This window comes from Geospiza fortis, unplaced genomic scaffold, assembly GCF_000277835.1.
Source record: "Geospiza fortis unplaced genomic scaffold, GeoFor_1.0 scaffold662, whole genome shotgun sequence".
In the NCBI taxonomy this organism is placed as follows: Eukaryota; Metazoa; Chordata; class Aves; order Passeriformes; family Thraupidae; genus Geospiza; species Geospiza fortis.
In genome coordinates this window covers 521,611-531,743 of record NW_005054450.1, presented here as the reverse complement: position 1 = coordinate 531,743, position 10,133 = coordinate 521,611, and the positions used below count along the sequence as shown (strand labels likewise).

Below are 10,133 nucleotides of genomic sequence, written 5' to 3'. Positions count from 1 at the left end.
TATTAAATAAAAAGAAAACTATTAAATCTATTAAATAAAAATAAATTAACATAAAAATATTAAAAGTATTAAATAAAAACACAGTGCCTGTCCCCTGGAGCCACAGCCCCCAGAGCTGCCACTCTGCCTCCTTCACAGCCCAGCCTGGCTCAGGGGGGATCCAGGTGGCACCTGACTCTGTCTCCCCAACGCTGGAATCCCAGACTCGTGGAAGGGTTTGGGCTGGAAGGGACTTAAAGCTCACCCGGGGCCATGGCAGGGACACCTTGCACTGTGCCAGGCTGCTCCAAGCCCTGCCCTGTTTTTTCCTGCTAGCTCATCTGAAGCTCCTCTCTCAGTTTGGAGCCACTCCCTGTGTCCTGTCCCTCCATCCTTTGGGAATCCTCTCTCCATCTTCCCTGTAGCTCCTTCAGCTCCTGCAAGGGCACAGTGAGGTCACCCCAAACCCACCTGGGGGGTTCCCAAACCTCCAAAGCCTCGCCAGGCAGTTCCTGCCGCTCATGCCAAGCTGCTCAAACCCTGCTGGGCCTCACCCCACGCCCTGTGCCCAGCCCCAGCCCCTGAGTGATCTGCTGGACAGGGAGGAAGGTGCCTGGATCCATCCCAGAGCAGGGGGGTGCCAGGGGGATGTTTGCATCCTCTTATCTGATCGTTTAAATCTGCTTATCTCCATCACCGAGGGGAGCTCCTCCAGAGCTGGGTTTAAAGCTGAGAATCTGGTTAGCAGAGCTAACAGGATTTGGGAGATCACCAGAGATCCCCAAATTCCCTCAATGCTAATGTTAACAGGCACCTCAGAGCACAAACATTCCATCCATCTGAGCTGATGTGAGGAGGGAATTCTCAGCAGACATCCTGAAAATAACAACTGTGGCCCACTTCTTCCAGTCCCAACAAACAGGCACCAAAAGTGCAGCTTCTAAAAGCATTTACAGAGCTGCAGATGAGGATTTTCTGAAGCAAGGCAGACCATTTTCCTTGCAGTTACAAGGATAATCTGCCCAGGTTATTCAGCCTGAGACTTTTCTTGTATAAAGAAGAAAGGATAACCCACACCACAACTCTGTCACCCCCTAAACAGCTGCTCACACACATCTTGGGCTGGAAAATTTCAATTAAAAGCACCTTTGAGACCATTCATGGTTCAATCCAAATCACAGAACTGTAAAATAACACCCCAAAGCAGAGCAGAAAGAATAAGGAACTCCACTCACTTGATGCAGCCAATGATGACCTGTGTCAAGGGGTAGATGAGGGGCTCCATGACCTCACTGGGGTGGATGGTGCTGAGAACTCGACACCAGAAGTACAGGCAGTGGATGTACTGCCAGTTGTAGACTGACTGGAAGTTCTCCTGCAGGAAAGGGGGGGGGAAATAAAGGCAGAAATGTGAAAATGTGGCGTTTGATAGGTGCTCACTCTGCTCCCTGCCCAGGCTCACTTTATCCAGGACACTGCAATGCCCAGGGAGCAGTAACAACACTGGAGCTGCCATTCCCAGGGCAGCAAGTTCACTGGTACCAGTGCCTGGAGGAAATAAAGTGAATAAAACCAGGCTGCTGTGCTCAAGTGGGGCTGCTTTGAGGAGGAAAAGTTCCCAGCCTCACAGCAGGGACTGGGATGTGGCCAGGGACAGGGAATCCTGAGCTGAGCACTGGAGCAAATATCAGCTCAGAACTTTTGGGGAATCCTGAGCTGAGCACTGGAGCAGAGGGTCAGCCCAGCACTTTTGGGGAAGGCAGCACCCAGGACAGCTTCATTTTTTGTAACTGCAGGGTGGAATTGCCAGGCAGCAGAGCAGAGAGCAAACCTGCAGCCTGGTTAGCAGCAGAACCACTGCAGCAGGCCAGCAGTGACACAGTGACAGCAGTGACACAGCCTGGCTCAGCAGCACGGCCAGGAGTGGCCCGAGGCCAGGACAAGGTTTTCAAGACTCTAGGCAGGTGCTGCAGCAGCTCTTAGTGCCACACTATAAAATAATAAAAATATAAAAGCCCAGCTGGAGCAGGAGTCCCTGAAGGAAACCATTCCCTCAGCCCTGCAGCTCTGCAGGCATTGCCCAAAACCACAGCAGACTGCACTCCCAAGGTGCCTCAGCCCCCACCTCTGGTTTTTCCCAGATTTCCAAGGCCCAGCTCATCTCTCCTGCATGGAGCAGCAGGATGCACAAGTCCTGAGACAGGCACAGAATGTGTAACTGCAGCCACCGGGCCAAACCTTGCAGCAGGGCCCTGAGCCAAGCCCAGCTGGACGTGGCAGGGCTGTGCCAGCTCTCCCCAGGTCACTGAGATGCACCAGAAAGATTTTCCCAGCTTCTCCTGCACAGAGCAGACGAGCAATCTGCTCTGGTAATCACCTTCCAGCACCATCCCCTGCCCATTCAGACAGGCTTAGTGCTTGCATTTGGACATTTTGGTGGAGCCATGCCCATCTGAAGGGCCACGAGCCCCCCAGCTGTGAAATCAAATGGATTTACTCCTTGTCTGGGCCACAACTGAGGGTGTAAGGAGCCAGCGCAATCCAATTAGGGGATCTGCAGCCCAGACTTCATTTATCTCTGCTTATTTATCCCCATGTCTGACAGGCCAGGAGATTTAGCTGGGCACCAACCCTGCCCTGTTTGGGGGCAGCTCAACAATTAATCTGTGGGGTCTGTTTTGCTAAACAGGACAAAATCCAGGATTAGCAATCTGACTCAGATTTCCCAGGTCACACTGGAGGTGGCTGAAACCAGGGCTGTTCCCTAAGCTCTGAGCTGCTTTGTAAAGTCCATTAAATGCCCTAGAATTTGCTGGGGAGCTGCACCACCCCAGGGTGGCCTAGGAAGAGCAGTAAAACCAGCCTAGGGCTAAGGCTGCTCCCAAGAAAAATGCAGGGGAGGAAGACACGTTGTGGCACTTTTGTGCTCCCCTTGGTAGGACTTTTGCAGCTGAAGTGTTCTTGGGGCCCTGGGCAGTGTAGTTTTCAAAACCATAACCCTAGGTGTAACCCTAACCCTAGGCAGGTAAAACAGCCCTGGCCTAGGGTAGGTCCCAAGGAAAAAGCCACAGTGGCAGCCATGCTGTGGCAGTTTTGGGCTCCCCTTGGGCTGCCTTTTGCAGCTGCAGTGTGCCTGGAGCTCAGGGCTTTGTGGTTTATGAGATGCTAACCCTAGGTGTAACCCTAACCCTAGGCAGGTAAAACAGCCCTGGCCTAGGGTAGGTCCCAAGGAAAAAGCCACAGTGGCAGCCATGCTGTGGCCATTTTGGGCTGCCCTTGGGCTGCCTTTTGCAGCTGCAGTGTGCCTGGAGCTCGGGGCTTTGTGGTTTTCAGAACCCTAACCACAGGTGCTTTACCTGCTTGTTTCACACCAGAGGCTGGCATACATGGTGATATGTTCTGCTTAATGTGTGCCATTCTTCCTCCACACCAACAGAGCCTCCCTCAGGCTCCTGTCCTGCCCGTGGTGTATCCTGCCAAGGCCATGCAATAAACCCCCTCTTCATGCCTGTAGCTGTGCCCAGCCCCGCTGCAGGGAGCCCCAGGAGGATGAGGAGGGTGCCCACCTTCTTCCTGAGGGTCATGGCGCTGCGCAGGTGGATGGCCAGCTGGCGGATGTAGATGAAGCTGTGCTGGTACGAGGTGGGGCTGTCCAGGGCCAGCATCTCCGTCAGTGTTCTCTGCATGAAGTTGATCATGGGCAGCACGTTGGGAGAGGTGAACCTGGAGTTCTTCACAAAGGCAATGTACATTTGCTGGGAGGAGAAGAGGATGAGAAAGCAGCGTGTAAAATAAGAGTAAAAAGCATTCTGGGACTCCTCTGCCCCTCCCAGTGTGACCAAACTGTCACTGTGAGCTCAGGTTAGAGATTAACGAGGCACATGCTTCTTCAAGCAGTGAAAGAAGTGAACTAATTATAAATTAAGAAGTAAATTAATTATAAATATTTAATGTATTAATATAAATAATATCGATATTATTATTTAATATAAATAATAAACACAAAGCAGTGAATTAATCATAGCCTGAATTTACAGACTTTTCTATAAGTATTGTTCCTAATTCTAATTGGTTGGTAACTAGTTGTTACCTTGTCTGATTGCTTACTTCACTACAGGTGGTTGCATGCTTGTGTCTCTTTCTAGATATTGTTTGCATTTTTCTTTTAATGATTCAGGACAGTTTTTACAGGTGCTGTTAACAGTCACTGCCTGGGAATTCTTTCTCAGGAGAATAAGCAGATTTTCACTGTTATAGGATTTTATTCTTATTGCAACTCGTCAGGCTCGCTTAGCTAGGTAAGTTCCCATCAAAATACTCATACTCTCTTAGTAAGGCCTAAACTATGGAATCACCCTGAGCTCACAGAATTTCTGCCCTGTTTGGTCTTCTGGAGGCTGCCAGCATCACCTCCTGCACCTGCTCAGCTGCAGCTCGAGGCTCTGAGGTATTTGCACACGAGCTGAGGAAGAAAAGGTGCAGAACTCAGCAAAGCCAGGCTTACCTTGAGCAGGGGGCTGAGGTAAACCTCCTTCTTGTACCTGCAGATCTTGTTCAGCACCAGGAAGGCCAGGACCCTGACTGTCTCCTCCCCTGTGCTCCACAGAGTGATGGTTTGCTGGGACAAAACACAGAGACAGGTGAGTGAAGGCACAAAGAGCTCCTGGCTGGCCACACACAGGCCTGAACCTCCCTCCTTCCCAGCAGAGGTGACACAGAGGTGACACAATGTGCTGGCAGTCAGTCACTGGCAGCCTTCTGTCCTCACACTCTCGCTGGGACACCCCACAACAGCCCAGGCTGATGTTTCCATGATCAATAAAGGAACCTGTCCAAAACCAGCAGCTCTAAAAAATTACACAACTTTTATTTGTGTGGTTAAATACACATCTGAACTCCCCTGAGTGACTCCATCTCCCCCAGGAGCACCTGGTGCCCCCCAAAGCCAGTGAGCTCGGCTGCACCAGTGAAGAGCCCAGCACAGAGAGGGGGCTCAGTGCAGGGCTGGAAAAGCCCTCTCAGAAATGCCTGCAGCAGCTGGGAGGTGTGCCAGCCCCCAGCCCTGCATGACTGCAGCGCTCTCCAGCACCAGAGGCTTCCCTGGCTCCCTGCAGAGCTGCAGTTTGCAGTCAGACGCCGCTCTGCTGCCCTGGGTGTCTCCCCACACCTCCTGTGTTGCTGCTCACGCTCAGCAGTTGAGGCTGAGCTGCCACAGAAATATTCCACCCCCAGCTCCCCGAGTGGAGAGGCAGCACAGACATTCCCAGGGCCTGGCAGCAATTCCTCCATCTGGGAGGAGGAAGCAGCTTCCCAAAACACCTCCCTGGGGAGCAGCAGCTACAAACAGAGCCACCCCCACACTCACCTCAGCCTGGCATCACCTCGTGGCACCTGGAGAGAGGCAGGAATCCTCTCCAGGATCAGCAGCAAAGCAAGGGAACACCACAAGGGACTGCCTGCCAGGGGATGCAGCCCAAACACCACAAATGCTCAGCTGAAAGCGGGGGAAAAGCACCTCAGATGCCAATGGCACATCCCAGCTGTCCCCTTACCTTGAGCAGGGCCCGGCACTGCTTGGGGAAGGACAGGTAATATGGGACTGTGGAGTTCACGTGCTGCAGGACTGCTGCACCCACTGAGGCCTCTGTCAGGCAGGACAGCAGCTGTGGAGGACAGAAAAACAGCCCCGTTGGCAGGCAGGGCTGTCACCCTCCCTGTGCCAGCTGCATTTCACTGGTTCCAAACACTGCTCAGGCAGGAAGGAGCTCACACAAACCAAACAGCTGGATCAGGGCAGGAGCAGAGGGTGAAGAGCTGCCCTGCAGGTCCCTCAGCCTGGGAATGGGAGCTCAGGCTGCTGTCCCTGCAGGGCTCATGGCCCCTGAGCTCATCACACAGCACCTCCCTTGTGGACACTGCAAAATCCCAGCTTATCTGCAGTGCAGGAGACCAAAATGGCCCAACTCCCCCTCAGTCTGCACAAGGAAACATCACCTGAGCTGCCTGACAGGATTTCTCCAGGATTTCTGGGGGGGAAGCTGGAATTCTTTGGGTATTTGGGCCAAGTCTCCCTCAAGGAAAGGCTCTGACAAAATGTGAAGAACCAAATCTCTGTGTGTGCAGCTTGTCCAGCTCAGCTCACTGCACACAAACCCAGATTCCATCAGAAGCCAAGGTGAGCTCCAGGTGACTCTGAGAGGCTCTGTCTGATGCAGTCCCAGCTGCTGGAAGCAGCACAGGCATTTTGTCCACATTTAATTTGCCTCCTCACCCTCCTCCTTGCTCTGCAAGGGTTCTGAACTGAGCAGACTTGGCCAAGGACACCAAAAGGAGAAGATTTTGTTCAGAAACGGTGCCAGAAAAGCCACAGTGGTGAAAGCTGGGGCTGAGGGCTCTCAGGAGGCAGCCCAGGAGCAGGGACTGCATTCCCAGGGACTGTATTCCCAGCTTTTCCTTGTCTGCAATGCCCTGCTGCTGGAGAGAGGCACCACAGCTTGAGGAAAAAAAAAAAGAATAGAAAAAAGCTCTCCTGATCCAATTGCTCTTTCTGCTAAGTCATCGTGCCAGCTCCCAGCTGAGGCACAGCAGCTCCTGGGCTGTCACTCCTGGCATCCCTTCCCTCAGCTGCTGAAGAATCAGTGTTGGTTTGGTTTTAATATCCCAATTTGGAGATGCTAACAAAGCAATCTCAAAAAAAAAAAAGTGGGGGCAGGAGTTTCCTTCAGAAATAATTCATAAATCATCTCTGAAACACCAGAAATTTTGCATGGGTGGGATGGAACATTATCATAGTCAGAGATGCCTCATGTGAGGTCACCAAGAGAACATCTCAGTGTTTGCCTCAAGTGCAGAGATCACAGCACCAAAAACTGAATTAATGATGCAGAATGCAGGAACACAGACTGCAAACTCCTTTAAAGCCTATTAAATATTAATCTGCCAGACAAATTAAAACAGAGAGAGCTGCCAGAATGTTAATTCAACCCTTCTTTACTGCCTTACCTATTCTGACCCAAGCATCCTCCAAAGCTCCAAATTGTTAATTGGACCAAATAATTCCAAAACAACCCAGGGAAACAATGAACACAAATCTCAGAGGGGCAAACCCCACCTGCCTCACCCCAAAATAGCCCAGCAAGGCACAGAGTGACCCCACAAAGAGAAAATGATGATGTTTCTTACTTGTATGGTACAGCCAAGATAAACTTTGATGTCCAGTCGTAGCTTTCCCCAGAGGGGGCTGGTGGAAGGGAGAACCATCCTGGAAAGGAGCAAGAGTTGGGTTTAGCTTTTAAAAAAACCTAAATAAATCAGATTTCAGCAGCAAAGCGAGCAGTGAGATCAATTCCTTGCTTCCTTCTTCCTTGGGGGGAAGAAAAGGAGATCCCTGTGAGCACCAGCAGGCACTCAGTGTTTGGGAAGAGCTGGCACCCCTCTCCCAGGTCCAAAGGCAGCTCTGGAAATCCCCCCAGCTTTCCTGACCATCCCAAACCCCCCCCAGACTTACTTGAGCTTGTTCTTGGGGGCTTTGGGGAGCAGCAGCTTGTGCAGGTGGTGGAACAGGTCCCGGATGCAGAAGGACACCAGGGCGTTGAACACTGGAGGAAACAAGGCAGGAAAGCATTTGTGATTTTCCACGAATTCCTGGTTTTCCTCATGGGAAAAGGGGTCCCTGAGGAACTGAAGGCAGTGATTTCCATGGCAGAACCCCTGCATTTACTTCTAGAAACCCCCAGTCTGCCTCATATTCCACTTTTTATCAAAGATCAGAAGGCACAGGGGCCACCTCCCCGAGGAAACAGCACCAAACCCCACCCTTGAAAGACAAGCTCCCAGAACAAGACAGCTCCTGGATGCAGTGAAAGGGTGAATTAACTCCTGCCAGAGCTCATCCCCCTCTCCCACAGCTCAAACCCCCTCCAGATGATTCCCCTTCCCTCACCTGCAGTGTCAGTCACCTGGAACTTGCTGGGGTCACCACCACTGTCCCCTTTGGTGGTGGCCACAGCTGCCTTGTAGGCTTGGGTGATCTCATGCAAGAGTTTTGGGGTGAGATTCCTCTGGGGAAAGAAGAAAAGGGGTTGTTGAGGGAGGTAAGGGATCTCCTGGAGCTCCTGGCTGGGACAGGGGGACTGGAATCCACTGGGAATTGGATGGCAAAAAGAGCTCCATCCTCAGGCACCAGGGCAGGCTTAACAAACTCACTGACCTCCCTGAAACTGGCTTTGAATTGCTGAGGCTGCTGAAGGAATTAATCAGCTGCAAGCAGCTTCCAGTTTGAGCTTCATCCCCCTCAGCCATGCCATCACTGCTAAATATGGGACTAGGAAAGCTCCTGGAGCTGCCTGAGGGTAAAAACCCCAAATTTGATCATTCTGGCCTCGTCTGAGCCACATTTCTGCAGCTTCCCCCTCATATGGGATGGCAGTGCTTGAATTTTACAGCCCAAAGTCAAGCTGAAGGCACAAGAGCTTTGGGGGCTTGGGACATAAATATCTCACCAGATGAACAAACAAACAAACAAACAAATTTTGTCCCAGATAAACAAACAAACAATCAAATAAATAAATAATTTTTATGCCAGATGGACAAATAAATAAATTAATAGATTTTGCGCCTGATGAACAAATAAATAAATAAATTTTGTGCCAGATGAACAAACAAATAAATAAATAATTTTTGTGCCAGATGAACCAATAAATAAATAAACAAATAAATAATTTAATAAATTTTGTGTCAGGTGAAGCAATAAATAAATAAATGAATGAATTTTGTACTGGATGAACAAATAAATTTTGTGTCAGATGAACAAATAAATAAATAAATAAATAAACAAACAAATAAATAATTTTTGTGCCAGATGAACCAATAAATAAATAAATAAATAAATAATTTTTGTGCTAGATGAACAAACAAATAAATAAATAAATTTTGTGCCGGATGAACCAATAAATAAAGAAATAAATAATTTTTGTATTGGATGAACAAATAAATAAATAAATTTTGTCCCAGATGAACAAATAAATAAATAAACTTTGTGCCACATGAACAGATCCCAGGCTGGCCCTTTGACAGGCAGGGAGGAGAACCCTCCAGTGCTGTGTGCCCCAGTCCCTGCTCACCTGGGCAGCTTTCTTCCACTCCTCCACCATCTTCAGGCTCACATGGATGAGGGAAACTTTCTTCCTTTTGACTTTTTCTTGCTCTTCGTCTTCATCATCTTCATCCTCATCACTGGCTTCCTAGAGAGACCAGCAGGAGGGACTGAGGGGAGGTTTCTCCAACCCCTGGCTGGCCCCAGCTGTTTTACTGAGTGCTGGTGAGGAGGGAGGCAGGCAGGGCTGGTCTGTGCAAAGCAGCAATGGCTCAGATGGGAATAAACACCTGATGGAGTGACAAGCCAGGAGATGGGGAATAAACCCTCCCTGTGAGGCTGGCACAGGGCAGCCGGGGCTGCTCCAGCCCTGGAGGTGCCCAAGGCCAGGCTGGACAGGGCTTGGAGCAGCCTGGGGCTGGAGCTGGATGAGTTTCAAGTCCCTTTGCATCCCAAATCACTCAGGGCTGGCACTGGAACACAAACACTGCCCATGGAACTGGGGTGTCTGATGCCAGCAGGTACCTCCAGGGTGTCAGGGGGTCTGTGCAGAGCCTCCTCCTCCTCTGAGCTGTCTGAGGCATCAAAATCCAGCAGCTTGTGATCGTTCTCCTGCAGGAACTTGTAAAACTCGGGGTCTCTGTCCTTCAGCCTGGAGAGCTGATCTTTGTGCTCTGATGCCTTTCCCTTCTTCCTGCTGGGACAGAATGAATTGTTCATTAGTGCTCAGGACTCTGCTGAGGCTGTGACAAAAGCATTTCGTTAAGGATTAAGGAATTTTGACAGCAAGATACCAGACTGCACTGGGATCGATGGAAACACATGGAAAAACCATCACACATCTGTTTCTCAGTCCCTCAGAATAGCTGCAGAGATGGGCACCACGTAATTTCCCTGGGCAGCCCCTGCCAAGGCCTGACCACCCTTTCCACGGAGAAATTCCTCCTGATGCCCACCCTGAGCCTGCCCTGGTGACACTGAGGCCGTTCCCTGGGAGCAGAGCCCCGCTGGGGCTGTCCCCTCCTGTCAGGGACTTGTGGAAAGCAAAAAAAATCTCCTT

General features: G+C 50.5%; 1 protein-coding gene across 1 annotated transcript in view; it reads right to left on the bottom strand.

Moving 5' to 3' along the window:
- NOC2L (NOC2 like nucleolar associated transcriptional repressor) overlaps nt 1–10,133 on the bottom strand; it is a 25,513-nt gene that overhangs the window by 11,091 nt on the left and 4,289 nt on the right. Inside the window, exons 2-10 of the mRNA XM_005427708.3 lie at nt 9,599–9,767; nt 9,102–9,221; nt 7,922–8,039; nt 7,487–7,577; nt 7,162–7,240; nt 5,532–5,642; nt 4,484–4,597; nt 3,546–3,734; nt 1,215–1,354 (exon numbers count right to left, since the gene is read on the bottom strand). Of these exons, the coding sequence (XP_005427765.2) occupies nt 1,215–1,354; nt 3,546–3,734; nt 4,484–4,597; nt 5,532–5,642; nt 7,162–7,240; nt 7,487–7,577; nt 7,922–8,039; nt 9,102–9,221; nt 9,599–9,767 (1,131 nt within the window). The remainder of the gene's footprint in view (nt 1–1,214; nt 1,355–3,545; nt 3,735–4,483; nt 4,598–5,531; nt 5,643–7,161; nt 7,241–7,486; nt 7,578–7,921; nt 8,040–9,101; nt 9,222–9,598; nt 9,768–10,133) is intronic.